We start from the raw sequence: 22,354 nt of genomic DNA on the forward strand, positions 1-22,354 counted from the left end.
CCCTTCGTTCCATCCAGTGAATTTGTGATTCCACATTTTTTGAAGGATTTTTTCACCAGTGGTTGCGAAATGGAGTCCCATGCACTTTTCACCCACTCACAAATCTGGGACAAATCCGGCCGTTTGATTTTTCCACTAGGTGTGAACATATGGTTTTCATCAACCATCCATTGCATATACCGCTGTTTAAATGCAGCTTTGAATGGCTGATTTATACACACATCTAGTGGTTGTAGGATGGATGTTAGGCCTCCAGGGATAATGACTAAGTCAGTTTCCCCTTTTTGTAATTTGTCTCGCACTTCCTTAGTTGTATGTCCGCGGAAGCTGTCCAGGACCAACATGTTGCGTAAATTCAGTAACGCACCAGGACGACGTTGCCAAACACATGTCACCCAGTCAATTATATGTTCATTGTCCATCCACCCTTTCGGATTCACTCTCACTAATACTGGTATGCCTTTTACTGATATTTTCGGAATAGTTTTCCTTTTAAATATCACGTAAGGTGGTAGCTTTCGTCCATCGCCTGTTACACACAACATCAGTGTACTTCTTTGTTTCTCACTGCCGTCAGTTCGTATCATGATGCTGGATTCTCCTTTCCTGTTCACTGTGTTGTCGAGTGGCATCTCGGTTTATGGCACATATTTATCACATAACGCTGAAAATTCACTATTTTTTCCTCGTAATCGCCTGGAAACCGCTGAGCGATAGTAGTTTTCCTCCAGAATCCTAAACCATTTCGGTTGAAAAATCTCGATAGCCAGCCCCGGCTAGCTTTGAAACTGGTAATGCCTAGTTCTTTGGCTAAAGACAGTGCTTTAAGTTGGCACATTTCACTCGTCACCGTGCATCCGTATTGTTGCTTCTCATCTACATAATCGCAGAGCCTTTTCTCGAGGTCCGGATGCTTTGGTTTTTGGCCGCAAAATGCCTGGCAATTACTATTAGTTTCTTGAAGCTGCATTTTATTTTTTCGCCACTCGTGTTCTTTCTTCCTGCTGCACGGTTTCCAATATTCTCGGCTTCTTCAATAATTTTCACTTTTTCTTTAGCAGTGTACGAGTGATAACGAGAACTTTTAGCCATAATTAACAAGTTTGAAGGCGTTAATACTTCACTCCTAACGTGCTACTGATGCATCACAGACTGAGGCCGCAACAGTGCAATAGTACAGGGCTATTACAAATGATTGAAGTGATTTCATAAACTCACTGTAGCTCCATTCATTGACATATGGTCACGACACACTACATATACGTAGAAAAACTCATAAAGTTTTGTTCGGCTGAAGCCGCACTTCAGGTTTCTGCCACCAGAGTGCTCGAGAGCACAGTGAAGCAAAATGGCGACAGGAGCCGAGAAAGCGTATGTCGTGCTTGAAATGCACTCACATCAGTTAGTCATAACAGTGCAACGACACTTCAGGACGAAGTTCAACAAAGATGCACCAACTGCTAACTCCATTCGGCGATGGTATGCACAGTTTAAAGCTTCTGGATGCCTTTGTAAGGGGAAATCAACGGGTCGGCCTGCAGTGAGCGAAGAAACGGTTGAACGCGTGCGGGCAAGTTTCACGCGTAGCCCGCGGAAGTCGACGAATAAAGCAGGCAGGAAGCTAAACGTACCACAGCCGACGGTTTGGAAAATCTTACAGAAAAGGCTAAAGCAGAAGCCTTACCGTTTACAATTGCTACAAGCCCTGACACCCGATGACAAAGTCAAATGCTTTGAATTTTTGTCGTGGTTGCAACAGCTCATGGAAGAGGATGCGTTCAGTGCGAAACTTGTTTTCAGTGATGAAGCAACATTTTTCCTTAATGGTGAAGTGAACAGACACAATGTGCGAATCTGGGCGGTAGAGAATCCTCACGCATTCGTGCAGCAAACGCAATTAACCAAAAGTTAATGTGTTTTGTGCAGTCTCACGGTTTAAAGTTTACGGCCCCTTTTTCTTCTGCGAAAAAAACGTTACAGGACACGTGTGTCTGGACATGCTGGAAAATTGGCTCATTCCACAACTGGAGACCGACAGCGCCGACTTCATCTTTCAACAGGATGGTGCTCCACCGCACTTCCATCATGATGTTCGGCATTTCTTAAACAGGAGATTGGAAAACCGATGGATCGGTCATGGTGGAGATCATGATCAGCAATTCATGTCATGGCCTCCAAGCTCTCCCGACTTAACCCCATGCAATTTCTTTCTGTGGAGTTATGTGAAAGATTCAGTGTTTAAACCTCCTCTACCAAGAAACGTGCCAGAACTGCGAGCTCGTATCAACGATGCTTTCGAACTCATTGATGGGGACATGCTGTGCTGAGTGTGGGAGGAACTTGATTATCGGCTTGATGTCTGCTGAATCACTAAAGGGGCACATATCGAACATTTGTGAATGCCTAAAAAAAGTTTTTGAGTTTTTGTATGTGTGTGCAAAGCACTGTGAAAATATCTCAAACAATAAAGTTATTGTAGAGCTGTGAAATCGCTTCAATCATTTGTAATAACCCTGTATAATGGGATGTATTGTTGGAGGCGGAGCAGTACCAACAATGTTTTGAGTATATACGGTATACTGTGTATGTATGTCCTAATGTTATGTTAATCCTATTCGAGAGAAAGCAACAGAAGAGTTAGTAAATAATATTTCCCAAAGAATTATTAAATGGTTCTCTGAAAATGGATTGTCCCTAAATTTTGAAAAAAAAAAAAAAAAAAAAAAAAAACCCACTATATTCAGTTCTGTACAACAAACAGAGCCATACCAACAATTGACTAAGCACATGAGCAGGAATCTGTAAGTAGGATAGAATATTCCAAATTTTTGGGTGTACAGATCAATGAAAACTTAAACTGGAAGTAGTTCAGCTATTTTTTCTCTTTGTATAATTGCTCATCTTGGAAACAAATGTATCAACCTCCTGGCATATTTCCACTCAATAATGTACGGAATAATTTTCTGTGGTAACTCATCACTTAGAAAGAAAGTAGAATAATATGTGGTGTTCACCTACAGATGCCATGTAGGCACCTCTTCAAGGTGCTAGGCATTTTAACTGCACCATCACAGTATGTATTTTCACTACTGAAATTCATCATGAATAATCCATCAAATTTCATAACAGTGATTTACATACCTACAACACTACAGGGAAAAATGGCCTTTATTGCCCATTGTTAAATCTGTCAGTGGCTCTGGGAGTAGTTTAGAATGCAGCAATAAAATTTTTCGATCATTTGCCCAATAACATGAAATTGAATCTAATTTAAAATCATTTCTCCTGGACAACTTTTTGTATTCCACCGAAAAACTTCTACATAAAACTGGTGTCAATTAAAAAACACTTTTTTAAGCGTAGTTGCACAAATGGGAATAAATGATAATTTGTATGTTAATGTTAACACAAATCACGTGTACATATCCTGTACATTGACTCATTCCACAGCGTTTTGATAAAAAAATTGTTCAAATGGTCTTACGAGCATGTAACTAACTAACTAAAGTTAACTGGTGTCTGTCTAAATAATTACAAACAAAAATGGAATGAACAAAATGATAAGGTGATTGATTAATATTTTTCATATTTGGTTTTTAGATGTTGAAAAGTATCTGTAACTATGTTGCCTTGCCAATGAAAATATGGATGTATTTTGTTTATTTTAATTCTATATTACATCATGGGATGAATTTCTGCTGAACATTTTATGCACCTTGGGATGTTATTGCACTCACAAGCCAGGACTATTAGTCATTATTGCCACTCAGATGCAACATAGATGGTTTGATTGCCATTTTTGTTTATTGCTGGGGAGGCCCTACTAGTCAGTTCCATTTAACTGTGTTGCAGCAGTCTTCACAGAGCTTTGTCTCCTTGAGTATGGATCGGTGCTCAAACTTCCTGGCAGATTAAAACTGTGTGCCGGACCGAGACTCAAACTTGGTACCTTTGCCTTTCGTAGGCAATTGCTCTATTGACTAAGCCATGTAAGCACATCCTCACAGATTCACTTCTGCTAGTAACACATCTCCTATCTTTCAAACTTCATAGAAGTTCACCTGCGAAACTTGCAGGCCATGGCTAAGCCGTGTCTCTACAGTCCTATCTTCCAGGAGTGCTAGTTGGATCTCTACAGCCTCTTTTAGAATACAGTCCCAGAATGTGTTGGACTGTTGCAACAACTTGGTGCTGTCACAATTTGTGACATGTCCACATAAAATGCAATGTTCTGCCACAGCAGACTGGGTCAGCTGTTTGTTGTCTGTGTGTCGTTTGTGTTCAATGCGTCTCTTCCTGCACTGTCTGGATAGTTGGGCCTACTACTTACATCTTCTCTTTACTGGCATGGAATGCAATAGACTCCTGATCTCCGGAGTCCTAGGTCATCCTTGACCGATACCAGCAAGCCCATCGTCCTGGCTGGTAAGCAGAACATGCACTCGACATTACTTTTCTGGAGCATTCTTCTGATTTTTACTGATGTGTTTCCAACATATGGAATGACCACCATCACTACAGGATCCTCTTCATCCTCAGCAGGCTGTGATGTCAGTTTTCATGGTCTTAAGGCATTTTGTATATAGCGGTTGCTGTAACCCTTCACACACACCCTGCATGTGCTGCAATTTGGCAATTAGACTGTCTTGGTCCAAGATTTTTCATTCTCTGTGCACTCATTGTGAAGGGGCATGAGAGCTGGAGACAGGCAAGTACGATTCTGTATGCATAAGGTTTACAGTAATGCTGAGTGCTAGTGTGTCATCTGGTCTTTGCTGGACAGGCACATCCAGGAACGGAAGATAGTTGTCTTCATCATGAATCTGATGTTTCGGTGCAGCAAATTCCAGTGTTGCTGGAAGTCTTGAAGGCCATATTATGAACATATCATTTACATATTGAAATAAGCATGAGGACTCGTAAACTGTCAACTTCAGAGCTCCTTCTTCAGATGCCTCCTTGAATATACTAGCTACGACTGGTGATAGGCAGCCCATCATCACTCCATCTGGAATACAGGTGAAAAACACTGAGCATAAATGCCACACAGACAAAGAACAGCTGACAAAGTTCACTGTGCATCTCCCCCAGATGTGTCGTAATTTAAAATAGCACCAACTTGTTGCAACAGTCCAAACCCTTCTGGGACTGTATTCTAAAAGAGACTGTTGAAATCTGATTATATGGTGAGCTAATGAATAAAGACTGGTTTTCCATTGAGCAATGCCTGGGACCCAGCCTCAAGCATGACCAAACTACGGTGGAAATCTATGCGGTAATCACCTCCGTCATGGCATGCGAAGAGGACGCAAACATATTGTCGCCATACCAATAGAGACTGGCATCCAGTGTTGGCAGAAGTGCAGCTGAGGACATTGGAATGGGCTCCAGTGACACGCTTTCTTCACCATCACAACAGGTCCACACCCAGATACTCCTAGGTAGAGACTGCCAGAGGGAGGGGTGTGAAGTATGTAAAGGCTGCATCCAGCGAGTGATCAGGAACTCCTAAGGATGGGAAGGAGTCTGACTGCTTAAATATCATGCTTTCTGGATTATGCCACCAAGATGAATATACAAGAAATATTCAGAATCTTCCTACGCTGGGAAAATCTAAAATTACTGATCCTATTACAGCACATATAATGGATTTTCAGTCTAGAGTGCGTATTTATGCACCTTATACCATTTTATGAGCTCTGCCTGTTGCCATCATTGTCAGGATCAAAATGTATTCAACAATGTAAAGTGTCATGTCACCAGTAGTACCTCTCTATGCAAGCAATAAATGCCATTGTGTTTATTTTGATTATGATGATAGCATAGCTGAAATGTGTGAAGTTGTTTAAGGGGAATTGTAGAAATTTGTGATCAAGACTGAGCAGCAACTACAAATAAGATAAAAGCATCACTTCCTCCACCACACAAACATAAGTGACATGCAACCATCCTGACAATAGTGTGCGATCATTGACAGTGTCCTAATGGTTGGCTATACTGTCTCTTTACTAAATCAACAGACAAACCTCTGTTCTGCTAAGCTCTAAGAACAATGCACAATTAAAGCAACAAGAAAAAAGAATAGAGAAATATAATGAAGACAGAGACAGTTTTCTAACAATTTCTCTTTTCCACTCCCAATCCTACAATCTGGTGACATATGTGCACAACCTAGTGAGAGATTTCCCTGCAATTTTGTTTACACATACAATTATACAGACATGAGAATTCCAGTTCAAAAATGATACTGCTTGAAAATATAATTTAATAGTATGGACAAAAAAATTAACTCACCAAGCCGCAGCAGGAAAAAACATGTGGAGATGAGCAAGCTTGCGAAGCCAGTGGTGTAAATAATTCAAGGGGAATGAAGGGGGATGAAGGAAAATGACTGGTGAGGTTTAAGAAACATGAAGCATTACAAAAAATCACCTAGAACCCTGGATAAGGGGAAATTTACAGGCTGCGATGAGAAGGAATGACTGTTGGTGTCTGCACTGGATGATATATGGCCGGCCGCGGTGGTCTAGCGGTTCTAGGCGCTCAGTCCAGAACTGCGCGACTGCTACGGTCGCAGGTTCGAATCCTGCCTCGGGCATGGATGTGTGTGATGTCCTTCGGTTAGTTAGGTTTAAGTAGTTCTAAGTCTAGGGGACTGATGACCACAGATGTTAAGTCCCATAGTGCTCAGAGCCATTTTAACCATTTGATGATATATGAAAACATTAAAACTCAAAGGTGGAAGATAGGATAGTAAACACAATAGATTACTGAAAGAACCAATAAGTGCAGAAAGTTCAGTGCATTCAATAGTCGGCAGACGAGGGGAAAAGGAAAAATAAAAAATGGTTCAAATGGCTCTGAGCACTATGGGACTTAACTTCAAAGGTCATCAGTCCCCTAGAACTTAGAACTACTTAAACCTAACTAACCTAAGGACATCACACACACCCATGCCCGAGGCAGGATTCGAACCTGCGACCGTAGCGGTCGCGCGGTTCCAGACTGTAGTGCCTAGAACCGATCGGCCACCCCAGCTGGCCAGGAAAAATACATAAGTTGTAAAATAAAAAAGTAAAAGGGAATGAAGAAATGGAATAGTTATTGAAACAGAATGCTGAGACCATTGGAATTAACATAAATTTAAGCCGGGCACATGGTGACAACCAAGCACATTTTACAACCAGTTCCCACCTGCAGAGTTCTGAGAAACTGTTGTGAGGAGGGAGAATCCAAATGGCAAGTGCAGCGGTGAAGCAGCTACTGAGATCACGACTGTCATGTTGTAGTGTGTGCACTGTAACAAGATTTTGTGTGTTGTCAGTATACACCCTTGTCTATGCCCATTTATTCCAACTAATAACATGATGGTAGTCATATCAACGTATAACAATGGTCATTGTTGACATAAGAGCTGATAAACAACATACGTCTTTTTACAGGTGGCTCTCCCTTAGACAGTATATGTTGTGCCAGTTACAAGGCTTGTGTAGGTGATGGTAGGGGGTGAGCAATGGGAAAGTCTTACAATGGGGTCGGTCACATGTGTAGGGACCATACTGTGACAAAATGGGTGCAGAAGGAGCATAGGTTCTGACCATAATATTGCAAATATGGGGTAGGGGGGAGTAATGAAAAGCTATTCTAGGTTGGGTGGACAAAATATAATAAAGAATGGGCCTCATTTCAGGGCATGATTTTAAGAAATCATAGTCCTGTCAAAGTAGCTGATTAATACATTCAAGTATGATGGTGTGTGTGTGCTGTGTGCAGATGCAGGAGGAGCTGGCTACAGTCTGCAAACAACTGAAGATGGTGTTGACCACAATCAGCTAGCTGTCTGTGGTTGTTATCTCAGGGCGTGACTGCGGCAAACAACCTGGTACATCACACAGGACGCCTCAAGTGTTACTCGTATCGTCCATGGGCTCTGCTACCAGGGCACTTCACAGTATACCCAATGCGAGAGATCCATCCAACTGTATGGTGAGTGGCAGGCTGTAATGCATTTGCGTCACTCGAGGCAGATAGTCAGTGTGGGGACTGGCTGTATGGCCTCGCCCATTCACCACAGGGAATGGACAAGTGACTGCTCCTGCAGCAGGGTCCAAGCAGGCACAGGGGAGGTGAGGTTTACTGCTTATTGGGAGCTCCAATGTTACAAGCATTATGAATCCCCTTAGTGAAGAAGCATCCAGGTCTGGAAAGCATTCCAATGTGCAGCACTCAGTACATCTGCCGTGGGGTATAGCGTCACCAGTGCCATATTACGAAAAGACAATATTTATAAAGAAGACATTCATAATTTGTAAGAGATTTTGTTTTCATGTAGCCGTAAAATATTAATTTCTCTGTGTAGGTTTAGATTGCAAAGAAATAATTTATGACAGAATGATCTAAAGAGACGACAAGATACGCTCTTTTGTTAATTTTTTTGGTCGACTTCACTTCCTCTTTTGTCTTGAATGTGCATAGAGGGACATCGTGCGAGTGCTGACAAATGTAAGCATATTTGTATGAGTTAAGCATATAATATACTGATTTAATATTATTGTGCACTTTTAATTTGTAAGAGGTGATCCCGATTTCATGTCCGCCTTCCTTGAATTAACCTGCATTCAAGTAATTCACAGCTCAACAATCGCAGCGGCCGATGCAGCCAACGACGCCATTACGTGGCGATATTAACTTATGAAAAATTAGCGGAAGCGGAAAACTCGCCCGCTATTAGCATAATATCAATTTTTCTCCACAGCCGCACGAAGTTGCAGAAATACTTAGCTTTAAAATTCTTATTTTCAGTACCATAGCTGAGAGCCAGAGCCAGGACTCCGACTACAATACAATGGTCAACGGAGGTAAGAAAAATACTCTCGCGCGTGTGTGGGCCGCAATTTTAATTAATAACTAAAGATCTTTTGCTTTAAAGTGAACTGACTAGACGAGGAAAGTAATATGAAAAGTTTATTACATTGTTCAACTTAAATATCATTTTTATTAAGGCCCATCACGTAAGTCGGCAACAATCAAAAAATAATAATAACAATAATAATATATATTATGGAATTGTAGCCGAATTTCTCAAAAGTCTAGGGTCTAACTCAAGAAATGAGCTAGTTAAAATTATTAAAAACATATGGGTTACTGAAGAAATACCAGAAGATTGGAAATGTGCCCTAATACATCCATTACATAAAAAAGGGGATAAATCGGATGTGAACAACTATAGAGGAATCTCCTTACTTGCCGTCACATACAAGATATTATCAGCTTGTCTTCTTGAAAGAACACAAAAACTGCTAGAACCCAAAATCTCAGATTTCCAAGCTGGTTTCAGACCAAACAGATCATGTCCAGAACAAATTTTAAACTTGAAATTGATTACAAGGATGAGACAAATGCGAAGGAAGCCTACAGTATATGTCTTTGTCGACTTTAAAAAGGCATATGATTCAATTCACAGACCCACACTATTTAAAATTCTTGAAGAACAAGGACTGGATAAGAAGACACGGAACATCATAGAGCAGACATTAACAAATACAAAATGCAAAGTGAAATTCATGGGAAAACTTTCAAAATCATTTGAGATAAAAACTGGGGTTGGACAAGGTGATGGATTATCACCTCTGTTATTTAACTTAGTTCTGGATAGAGTCATGGCAGAATGGGAAAAAGAACTCAAAAAAGAAAAGTACTGGAAACCAATATCACTGGGAACCAAAAAAGATGACCTACAAATCCCCTACTTAGCCTACGCAGACGATCTTGCAATAATGGCAGATTCTAGTGAAATGGCAGTCAAACACATAGAAACCTTAAAAGAGTGTGCAGGAAAAGTTGGCCTACAAATATCTTTTGAGAAAACGGTGTTTACAACAACAAATCTAGAAATTTCTAAGTTACAAACCAAATATGGAGAAATTAAGAGGGTACCATACTTTAAATATTTAGGAGAGATAATTTCTGAAAAATACTCACAACAAGAAAGAATATTAAAAGCTCGTAGGGGTCTAGGGCTGGTCCAAAACATTTACAATAAAAAATGTCTACCTATAAATACAAAAATTAAACATTATAAGTCAGTAATTAAACCAATAATGCTATATGCCAGCGAAACCTTGACATTTAAAAGGAAAACAGATATGGAAAACCTGAAGAAAGAGGAAAGGAAAATCATTAGGTAAATTCTGGGACCAAGATGGACCAAAGAGGGGTATAGATTACAGAAAAATTCTAAAATTGAAGAATATTCTAACATAGAGATAGACATGAGGAAGAGGCGTCTAAAATTCTATGGCCACATAATGAGACTTCCCGATCACAGACTTGCAAAAAAAATAGTAAGATACGTAGCATCCCTTGTTAATGGAGGAGAATGGATCAAAAATGTAAAGAAAGATCTGGAATTAGCCAACATTACTACTGAAGACATGAACAAAAGAAACAATTTCAAACTTAAAGTTGACAAATGGGAGGTCAAACCAGAGACAAAAGCGCCGAAAACTGGAACAAAATGGAGCGAAGAAAGAAAAGCTGAATTCTCGCAAAGAATGAAGACCTGGTGGGCAAACAAGAAGAATAAGAAGCCCCAGAAGTGAACCATCTTTACTTAGCGTCTTCCATGTTGGGAGCTTTACGACTAATAATAATAATAATAATAATATATATATTAAATTATGACGGCCGATGGACGCGAGAGGGGCCTCACCTGAGACGTGGAGGAGGGCCTGGCAGTGGCTGTCAAGGGTGCAGGGTGCAGTCATCTGCAGGTTGTGGGTCACATCAGCACCAATGGCTGGCAGAAGTGATGACAGCTGCCGGCCTCAGTTGTGGTGTGCAAGCAAAACTCACCATATGCAGTGTTGTATCCAGAACTGATGAAGTGGAGGGTCTCAATTTGAGGCTCCGTCGATACTGTGATGGTCTTGGTAGCAGATTTCTGGACCTATGTTAAGGAGTGGAAAATTGTAGGATTCCCCTTGATAGGTCAGTGGTGCACTACACAAAGGAAGCTGCTATTTGGGTAGCAGAATACTTGAGGAGTGCATAAGTGGAATTTCTAGGCTAGGTGACACTCAGAGGTCCTCAAACGAATGCTTGCCAGTCAGTATGAAGAGAATGAAATCAGATCACACATAAAGTAAAGGCACTTCGGCTGTCAAAATTTTATAGCAAATTGCTGAACATCTGTAACAAAATTCCTGACTTACTGACCTCCAGGAAAGTTGTTGCATTCCCTGACCTGAGAGCTAGATGGACCTGATGTAGCAAGCTCCAAATGGCTCTGAGCACTACGGGACTCAACATCTGAGGTAATCAGTCCCCTAGAACTTAGAACTGATTAAACCTACCTAACCTAAGGACATCACACACATCCATGCCCGAGGCAGGATTCGAACCTGCGACCGTAGCTGTCGCGCGGTTCCAGACTGAAGCGCCTAGAACAGCTTGGCCACACCGGCTGGCTAGCAATCTCCAGAATATTTAATTAGGCATGGAACACATAGCAGAAATACAGGTTGGCACCGTAGAAGGGGGAGTATTCATTGCAGCTGACAAAAAATATTGTCTCTATTGTGTTTGAAATTGAGCCTAACTGCAAATTTATCTGATTAAAAGTAATCTGCCTAAATGAACTCAGGTTAATCATTGGATGTTTTTGTCAGATACCAGATTCCACACTAACAACTGTAGAATCATTCAAAGAAAATCTACATTCAATAAATTGGAAATATTCCAGTCACGCAACATTAGTTGGAGTCAACTTTAATACAGTTAGCACGGACTGGGACTTCTATGGATTCACTGCATGCAAAATAATTCTGAACACATTTTCTGAAAACTACCATGAGCATCTTGTTCGATAACTAATATGAAATGGAAATATTTTAGACCTTGTAACTCCAGACAGACTAAACCTTATTGGCAGTGTCGGTATAGAGACAGGGATTAGTGATCATGATGTCATCATATGATTGAGGGTTACTGAAAGTCAACAAATTCCATCAAGAAGGCTAGGGGAGTATTTGTGCAGGAAAGAGCAGATGAGCAGTTGTTAGTGTCTTACTTAGATAGTGAATGGACATTGTTAAGTTCCAATAGAGGAACTACAGGTAAAGTTTAAGTGGAAAGTAAATCACTCTCTGGAGAAGTATGTACCAAGTAAAAGGATTGAGGACAGAAAAGACCTATCACGGTTTTATAACAAAATTTGGATAATTCTGAGAAAGCAGAGATTGTCGCACTCTCAGGTCAAAAGAGAATGTTGAAATGCGAACAGGCAAAAGTTAGTAGAAATTTGTGCATCAATAAAAAGATCAATGTACAAGGCATACAACAACTACCACCATTCCTTAGTGAAGGTTCTTGCTGAGAGTCTGAGAAAATTCTGTTCCTACATAAAATCACTAGGCAAGCTGAAGGCTCCTATCCACTCATCGACCAGTTTGGTGTGGCAATAGAAGACAGCAAAACGAAAACTAAAGTGTTAAATGTTGCATTTAAAAAAATCATTCTCAAACCAGGATTTTACAAATGTATCATCATTTGACTATCACATACTCCTGTATGGAGGTCATAGTAATATGCATCCTTGTTGCCCTGGCAAAGAGAAACAACAGAGAGAATTGAAAACAAATAAGTTGTCAGGTCCAGACAGAATCCCAGTTCGGTTTTACAGAGAGCATTCTACAGCATTAGCCTCTTACTTAGCTTGCATTTTTTTAATGAATCCCTCACCCAATGCGAAGTCTGAAGCACCTGGAAAAAACTGCAGGTAACTTCAGTGTATAAGAAGGGTAAATGAATTCACCTGCAAAATTACAGACCCACATCCTTAACATTGGTATGCTGCAGAATTCTGGAACATTTTCTGAGTTTGAATATAATAAGTTTCCTTGAGACAGAAAAACATCTGTCCATGAATCAGCATAGATTTAGAAAACATCACCCATGTGAAATTCAATTTGCCCTTTCCTTGCACGATATCCTGTGAAACCTGGATGAAGGGCAACAGGCAGGTTCCATATTCCTAGATTTCTGGAAAGCATTTGACATAGTGCACCACTGCAGACTGTTAATGAAGGTCTGAGCATACAGATTATGTTCAACAATATGTGAGTGGCTCAAAGACTTCTTAAGTAAATGAACCCAATATGTTGTTTTCAATGGTGAGTGTTCATCAGATCTCAATCTGAGTTGCTGCCATGTGGATTTAGACGAAAGTTAATCCACTTACATTTGCAAGGCCCCTGATCCTGTCGAGCTACTAAGGAAAGCACAGCACGATCTGTACAGAACATAAGTGAAAAAGTAGTTTACAGTGCAACCTCAGCTGCACTGTTCCTTCCAAGTGCATGGATCAGGACTTGTATAGCTTCTTGCTAGACATTCTAGCACTGAATGATGCAGTATTGAGTGTTATATGGGCGGCCTCTTTATTTGAAATTATGGTCCTGTATTTTTAGTGTCCTCGTTGTACGAAAAATCTGTTTACGTACTGCATCTGTGTGTTGTATTATACACCTTGTTTTCTTGTTTTAAATTTACCGCCTTCATTTATATTTTACTTTGTCAAAATTTTAGGATAAGTTAAGCATAGGTGTTGCCCCTAGTAATTCCATCTCATCAATGTTTTATGTGTATTACATTTATAAAATTTTAGTGGGTATTTATATCCAGTTTACGATCCCTCACTTTTAATCACTGCTGCATCGCAGCGCCACCTCTTGAGGTGATTCTGTATTAGGCTTCAGTACTGGCAAACAATGCTGTGGTGCTTTATGCTTACTGCCTGAGCCCCCATCTTACTGTTACTCGCTTCTGTGAACGGGAACGTGTTATGCAGATCTTGGTGCCTCTCACGTCCATCTAGAAAAGGTAATGATTTTATATTTCTAGTTTTTACTGAGTTTAACGAAGGCTATGTTGGCCTGATACATTCGACGATGCCCTTTGGCTACACTGACTAAAGGATTCTTAAGAAATACCAAATTAAGGTATTTGCTCTTTCAATAGGTGATCTGTTTATATTTTCAATAGGTGATCTGTTTATACAGTCTGCACATAGTGATCGTGATTCTTAAATAGATGTATTTGTTCTCTGTTTTTTTATTTAGATAACCTGAAGATGCCTAAATAAGGTGAAACGTGTCGTTGAAAAATAAAAAAAACTAAAATTGCAACCAAGACTGTTTTTAACCAATACTGTTAAGCACAGGTTTGCTGTTATGCCACATATGGACTGGAAGAATTACTACTTTAAGCGTCTCATTTCCTAATTTAATTCCGGCAGCATCAACCGATTTAATTCGATTACATTCCATTATCCTCGTTTTGCTTTTGTTGATGTTCATCTTATATGTCCTCCTTTCAAGACACTGTCCATTCCATTCAACTGCTCTTCCAGGTCCTTTGCTGTCTCTGACAGAATTACAATGCAATTACTCAACAAATTAAACACTCATCATTATGTAGGCTCTCTCTGTCTCTCTAATGTGAGTACACTCTTTGTGGCACTATGTGAAATTGAGAATATTTGTGGGTATTTTGGAATGAATGAAAAATCATTAGACTTGAAACTCCCTGGCAGATTAAAACTGCGTGTCAGACCAAGACTCGAACTCAGGACCTTTGCCTTTTCCTGGAAAGTTCTCTACCGACTGAGCTACCCAAGCAGGACTCATGACCCATCCTCACAGCTTTACTTTCACCATTACTTCATCTCCTAGCTTCCAGTCTTCACAGAAGTTCTCCTGCAGTGCTTGCAGGACTAGCTCTTCTGGAAAATAGGATATTGCGGAGACATGGTTTAGTCACAGCCTGGGAGATGTTTTCAGAATGAAAATTTCATTCTACAGGTTTTATGGAGACATGGCTTAGCCACAGCCTGGGGGATGTTTCCAGAATGAAATTTTCACTGTGCCATGTCTCAGCAATACCTTTTTCTTTTAGGACTGCTAGTTATGCAAGTTTTGCAGAACTTCTGTGAAGACTCCAAGGTAGGAAATTAGGTGGAAGGACAGCTGTGAGGATGAGCACTTGCAAAGGTCCCGAGTTCGAGTCTTCATGTGACACACAGTTTTAATCTGCCAGGAAGTTCCATATTAATGCAGTCTCTGCTGCAGAGTGAAAATTTCATTCTGGAATTATTAACTTGTCAGCATAATTCATGAGGGTATGTCTGACATCATGTAAAATGCATGTGGACTATTTGATGTACTAATTTGTGAGTGTCCTGCTGCTCCTCTACTTATGATAAAATTTCAATAATTATTGCTAAACCACATGACAGATTATAATTGGTATATCATCAGTTTAAGAATACAAGTAAAAAAAGTGCAGCTGTCATCAACATGAAGGGAAATTTGAACACAACAGTGTTTTACTAGCCCTAGTCCTATTGCAGGCGGTATACTGTTCTTTCTCCGCTCTTTGACCTGACTTATCCAGACAGTTTAATGGGGACTCCAAATCATGGCACAGCTCAGCATTTTTCGCATTAAGAAACATTGCCAGAGTTGAAACAGGTGATAAATGACATATTTAAAAATCTTGGTAGTGACCAGAGATGGATCTCAAGACCCTTGAATCCTTTGTCTGGCACTTTAGCACTGAGCTAACGAGACACTTTTAAACAGTACAGCACTGTAATATTCAGATTCTGTTGGGGGCGGAAGGAGGTATGGCCGAGAACAAGTCCTGTCTGAACCAAAAGACTTGCAGTTTCCTACAAATAAGTGATCCCTGAAAATTAAATTAAAAATCTTCCTGTATAGTAAAATAATATTTGCATTGTGGAACATAAATTGCTTTTTGTTCAAAATAAGATTACTTTAGAGTCCAGACGTAATTATTTTTCTTTTCTTTAATGTGTTTGTAGTAACACGGTTCATGTTTTCCGTCGCACTTCAGAGTAGACTGGGAACTGTCTCATAGGCATGCCCGATGTGAACTGACTGGGCACGGCCCGTGCTGCCTGAGTTGTTGTTGTTGTTCCACAGGCAGAGGTCGCGGCCGAATTCTTGCGTGCCCTCTGGTGGTCGGGACTCTATTTGCGGCAACTACTGTCCGTGACGCGCCGTGCCGATGTGCGCCTCCCGCGATCTTTCTGGTGGCTACTGCAGTGTTAATACACTTCCATAAGTGTGAAGTATGTGGTGGAAGAAGTAAACAGGTGCCAAACAGAATTACTGAAAAACGAGTTGCTTTTTTTAAGAGTATCTTCTTGCTAAGAATGTACAATATTCATCTGTAGTCATTTTGAGATTAAAGCACACATAATGTTCTTTTTAAATAATGTATGGAGATTATCAGAAGCAAATGGTTGGTTGTTAGTATAGGTTATAAATTAACTACTTCCTTGATGCTCTTCACGGATATGCAACCGGATTTCGTCATCTTGATGACACGATATTTTGACAGTCGAACTGGTCACCATCTTCACGTGAGATTGCAGGAGACTGCAGGTGCATAAACACACTGGAAATATGATATCATCATTTATGACAGTTCCTTTATACCCTGGGAGCAGGCCAATGTGCATGCACAAGCAACGGAAGGGCTGCCCTCTGCGAAGCACAGAATTGCAGTGCCGCTGACGGCAGAAACTAACAGAAGCGATGAATTGCAATTTGAGATACAGCTGGGCAAAGCCAGACCATTGTTTTTTTTATATCTGATAAAATACGATTCCACATCTTGCTTAAAGAAAAACCTTTATCTCTATTAATAGTATCATTGGATAATCATATTTCGATGAATTCCTTAAGATGGAGCAGTAATTTGCATCTATTTAAATGACATATTATGTCCTTCATTGAAAAAGTGTCCAGCGATAACAGATTTTTCAGGCTGGAGAAATAAAATGAAATGATATGAGCGTATGGCGTCACTGGCTGGGAGGCCTTGTTCGGGGAAGTTCGGCCACCAAATGCAAGTCCTGTTTCAGTTGATGCCACACTGGGCGACTTGTGCACTGGTGATGAAGATGAAATGATGATGAGGAGAACACAACACCCAGTCCATGAGTGGAGAAAATCTCCAACCCGGCTGGGAATTGAACCTGGGCCCGCTGCACAGGAGGCAAGCACATTACCACCCAGCTAAGCAGGCGGACGAGGCTGGAGAAAATGAGTGTGACAATTTTCTACACATCAATCATGGTCTGCATGAATAGTCTGCCAATGTGAGCCTTTGTGCAATGACAGGGAATTTTATACACCCCAGGCTTCCTCGGTCCAAAATCATCTTTAACAGATCCAAGAAGGGCTCTAGTTTTGGCCAAAGGCAAAGGACACTTTTAGTTTAATAGTTTCTGAGGATTCTTGAAATTTTCAAAGAAATAAGCACAGAGAGAAGGCAGCGTTGAAGAAGATTGCCAAGTCGCTTCGTAACAAACCTATTCTCACCTCTATAATCCCTATCCCTTCACCTCTCCTAATGATCCTGAGCCTCCCCTCCCCCACAAGCCACTTGATTTCACAAGGTAAAAAGTAATCACGCATGATATCGTCTCAAAGAAGGAACTTGGGCGCATCATGCCCAAACTGTATTCACCCCCAAGGACTGGATATGTGTCATCAAAACTTTGGTCCATGGTTAAAGGAGGATTATTATTCGGGGAGAAGAAAGCCCACCTCAGAAGAACCGTATGTCCTGCAACAGACAAACGAGGAGAAGTAGTCTTCTAATAACTGCTAGCAGCCCATATTTTATTTGTTTCATTTAACCATCAGCACAGTCTGTCAAAGAGAGGTCACCATCAACATCAACCAGTCAGGAACAGGAGGACTGACAACTATCTGCCCAGACTTCTTACATCTTGGATCAAGGGCAAGGTTCATCAGTCAGCGTCAGAGGTTACATCGGTTCCAGTGTGTATTTGCACCTGGAACCTCAACTGTAGGTGGCAGCCAGTTGCATCATCGAAATGTGTTGTCAAGACAATGAAATCCGGTTGCATACCTGTGAAGAACATCAAAATTTATTATGCTGACAAAATCTGCATAATCACAATGACTTCCTTGGTGCTTGAAGCTTCTCTGTTATAAGCAATTCAAATCATGAAAAAAAAGGGGGTCAAACAAAACAAAACTTTTATGACTATGCTCTGATACACTGATTTCAGGAAACGCACCTAACTTTGCCTGTAACAACACACCTGTCCCTGCAATGAAGGGAATGGGTGAAAAAAGAGATACTTCCATTACTGTATCACTGAAAATTACTTTTAATATGAATTTAAATAAACAAAGTACATAAGAAATTCTACAAAATGTTCTAATAACACATTCTTGTATTCATTGAAAACAAAATATATGTAATAAATTGCAGAAAAACGTAATATTATTTTGTCACAGTAATGGAAAAAAAATTATATAAGTTAAATAATGGCATGAACACAAGCTAGCACATCATACATAAAATGTTTTGATGATCAGAACAGGTTTGTTTCCACGTGGCACTCAACACTGCCTGTGTGTTGCGACTGATTGATGTCCTCACACCATTATTCAAATCACTGTCTCTATCATTGGTGAGTGAAACCAGTGGAACGATAATCCATTCTACACTCCCTCCTCTTTTCCTCATTCCTGGATGTTACTTTGACATCCAATAAATAAAATAAAATAATACAATGAAATGCATGAATAATGGAATGTGAATTTTTCCTTTGTGCTTAGATATTTGCCTCTGTATTTCATTTTCTTAAGAAAGAACCTCACGTTAATATAAAACCAGTAACCTAGTGCCAATTCCAAGTAGCAATTTTGTGTCAGATTTTCTCCTTGCATGGAAAGCACACCGACCCAACACTCAACAACGAACAGCACTGAATCAGAGGTTAATTCTGTAGATCAATTCCACCATGGCTGTTGTCGTCGTCATATAAACCAGGGTTGAAGTAGAGTTTCTTACAGAACCCTCTGTTCTCGTAGGAAGTTGTTTGTACTGAACTTTGGTCAGACATTAAAGCTGATATTCTCTGATCAACCTGTGGGAAGAGTAAGCATTATAAGATTTTCTAAAACAGCTAAGTAAAATTTCCCTGGTCTAGGTTTAAGAGAGTATATTGAGGGAAAAATCACGATTATTACAGACTTTATAATTGTTATGGACCCAGTCAGAGGTGCCAGAGAAGGCAGTCGTGTGTGAGGTATGGTTCCTTGTGTGAATAAATGTGTGTGTATTCTGTATGAGGCTTTGGCTAAAAGAGGTGTAACACTCTTTTCATTGTGCTGGTCTGCAACTCAATGTGATATCTTTACAGTGAGTAGCAGTCTATCCTTTTCCTTATATAGTTTATGTAATTTGCTTATCTGTATCATCCTCATCCAGTTTTGAACAACCTTATTTGGTGGGTCCCCCCCCCCCCCCCCCCCACACACACACATATATTCACGTGCCTTTGCCCCTACATAGTGCCAATGCTGCATTTTCTTTCATGAACTAAGCTGTGGTGGAGATCGTGTTGTCTTGTTGGGTGGAATGGGTAGAGGAAGAGGGATGTGGGAGGCATGAGAAAGATTGGGAGCAGATGGCTAGCAGCTCACTTGGACTTGACAGCCAGTTTGACAGCTAAGAGTATGGGGGGGACTGGGGGTAGCAGATGCATGGTCTAGGCATGTGATGAAGCCATGTCATATACCAATTCTGTTGCAAACACTGCACAGTTTTTTATGTTGAAGCTTCTATAAACTAGTTGTACCCCAGGATGAATGATGACCACCAAACTGTTGTCAAGACTAAAGTTGACCAACTGTGGTGCAACATGCAGCTGAGCATAACTTGCTCAATTTCAATGGCTGGTTCACAACCTGGGCCATCTGGTCGTTCCCTCCACCACTAGCTTCTCTGAACTATGCAGATGGTAGTTATCCCTGCAACACATCTGAAGTATTCCCCATTCAGAATTCAGAATACTCCCACAAGATAACAACTTTGTTTATTTGAACAAGTAAGCTTCAAACACAAACAGTCTGCTGTTTCTGATGCAGTACAACAAAAAAACATTCTACAGAAATTCTTCTGAATAATGGGAAAGAGAAGTTCATTACAAACAATTGTTCTCCAACAAAATTAAAATAGATTCTTGAGAGCATAGATTATATTCTCTTGAGCAATGAAAGTCTTTCTTCAAAACAAAGTACATATTCAAAGTTCTATCTCACGAGCAGCACGACATGTCCACAGTGCAGAACACAAAGGCTTGGAGCACAGGTTGTGGGAGCACTGCCATCCAGCTAATGAAGACGACGTCCAATCTGAAGTGATGCCCAAACAGCTATAGTACATCAGTCTTTGGCTGGTAAAGGCGGTACTGGTTCTAGACGGCTCTGCACGGGCAGAAATTCTCGTGTGGTGGAAGGTTACAATTTGCCTACTGTCTATTGAACTTGTGGCGGGTTGGTTACCGGGAGACCCTCTGGCTGGTTACCAGAAGGCCCTCTGGGGGCTGAGCTACATACTGCAGAAATCAGCCTGAATGCACGGCTCGGCTATTTCTCTCTCACTCTGCCCACACAACCCCCACCACAACCTAGTACACCTGCAAAAATACACAACTGGAGCTGTTTTTCCAGTTTGTGTGTGTGTGTGTGTGTGTGTGTGTGTGTGTGTGTGTGTGTGTGTGTGTGTGTACTCTAGCTTGAGAAAGAATTACTCCAAAAGCTAGCAAGTTTCCTTTCTTTTTGTGTGTGGCTATCAGTGACTGAACACTTCTGCTTTTCAGTGAGTAGTCTCCTTTAATCCAAAGGTACACATTTTAGAAAGACTGCATGAAATTTCTCCTGCTCTATCACAAATATGAATCCTTGTGCATTCACCACTTTGAAAAAAATTACTTCATAAGGAAAACTTCAATGAAAACTGCTATTCAGGTGTCCAAGAAGAAACCCACTTGCTAATTAGTTTTATGGTCTTGCGGAGAAAAGGAGGTCTTTGTATTTAAAGATTCTCTGTAAGGTACTAATTCTAGAACACACCTCAAAATGGCAAACAGGACCAGATTTCTTGTTTGGTTGCATAGATACTAAGAAGAAATATGTGACTATAGGACATTGAGTCTGCAGAAACCCTCCACAGAAACTTCAATCATTGTCCCAAGCAAAAGAGAGGACTAATCAAGTTACTGGCAGACTGGGCTTAAAAAGTCTGTGAACCACAGTATTAGGGAACCGGAAAGTAATATCATTTCTGTGCATATCAATGTTTGTTTGTCATTTATCAGTCATCGTGTACTTCAAAGTTGTGCCAAAGACTTTTAAGGTTAGAGAGACTAGTTAAATTGTAAATAATTAATTTTTTTTTATTTATGGTGAAATTCCCAGCCAAATACCAGAAGAGGTTTGTATCCGGCATCATATGTGTTTTGAGTTTCACAAGGGTAGTAATACAACAGTTGCTACCAAAAACACTTGTGATGTTTATCCAAGTACATTAGAGATTCGTAGATGCCAAAGATGGTTATCTAAGTTCAAATTCGGTGATACGGTCTTTCTGACTCATATCAGTCAGCAAGACCTACAAATTTAGATAGGGACATGTTAAGGGCAAAAACAGAAGTAAATTGGTGTCAGACAATAAAGTAATGTCAAACACTCTTAACCAATCTTGGCCAACCATCCAAGAACATTTGCAGCAGATTTGTAACAAAGAAGCATTTTTTGATTGCTTGATCACTGGAGGTGACAAATGGGTCATCTATGTTAATTGAAAATGCAAAAGGCAGTGGTGCTCTCTTAATTACTCACCACTAAGTATTGGGCGCTACTTGCAAGTCATCTTGTTGAGCTGTGAGCTTATCTAACCTGCCTTTTACTTTCTGTTGTTCCGAAAGTAGTTGCGAAAATTAATTAGAAAATTTGGTGTCTATCTGGTTGTTGAGTTTTGTGTCAATGCATCTGAAGTTTTTGTCTATTTGATTATTTATTTAATATTAATTTGGATAAAAATGGATGGTTATTCATTTGTGTGAGCATTGTCCACATGCATTGTGGCAGTAAGCTCACGCTCTCTTGGTATAATTTAGTACCATATTGTTTATTATAGGTGATGTTAAATTTCTGTTGGAGCTTGTAAGACTTCCCGATACAGGATTTAAGGAAAAATCAAGCCCTATAGCCATTTCACTTTACAAATGATTCTGCAAAATTGAGATACCATCTTGTGGCGGGATCACTACATCATCCGTTAACCTGACAGGACATTCCATTACTGGATGTTCTGTCATAGTTTCCTGTGCTGAATTCAGCTCCACATTTAGGTGTGAGATATTGCTCTCTCCCATCACAGGAATTTCTGAGCTCGATTGCACATTTTCATCTACATCGGTGTTCACATCTCTATCAAC

The 22,354-nt window shown here is 40.3% G+C and overlaps 1 protein-coding gene across 1 annotated transcript in view; it reads right to left on the reverse strand.

The window, feature by feature from the left end:
• Positions 1–18,208: 18,208 nt before the first annotated feature.
• LOC124607215 (caspase-2) overlaps positions 18,209–22,354 on the reverse strand; it is an 83,413-nt gene continuing 79,267 nt past the window's right edge. Inside the window, exon 9 of the mRNA XM_047139485.1 lies at positions 18,209–18,997. Within this exon, the coding sequence (XP_046995441.1) occupies positions 18,848–18,997 (150 nt within the window). The 3' untranslated portion in view covers positions 18,209–18,847. The remainder of the gene's footprint in view (positions 18,998–22,354) is intronic.

This window comes from Schistocerca americana, chromosome 3 (genome assembly GCF_021461395.2).
Source record: "Schistocerca americana isolate TAMUIC-IGC-003095 chromosome 3, iqSchAmer2.1, whole genome shotgun sequence".
NCBI classification, from domain to species: Eukaryota; Metazoa; Arthropoda; class Insecta; order Orthoptera; family Acrididae; genus Schistocerca; species Schistocerca americana.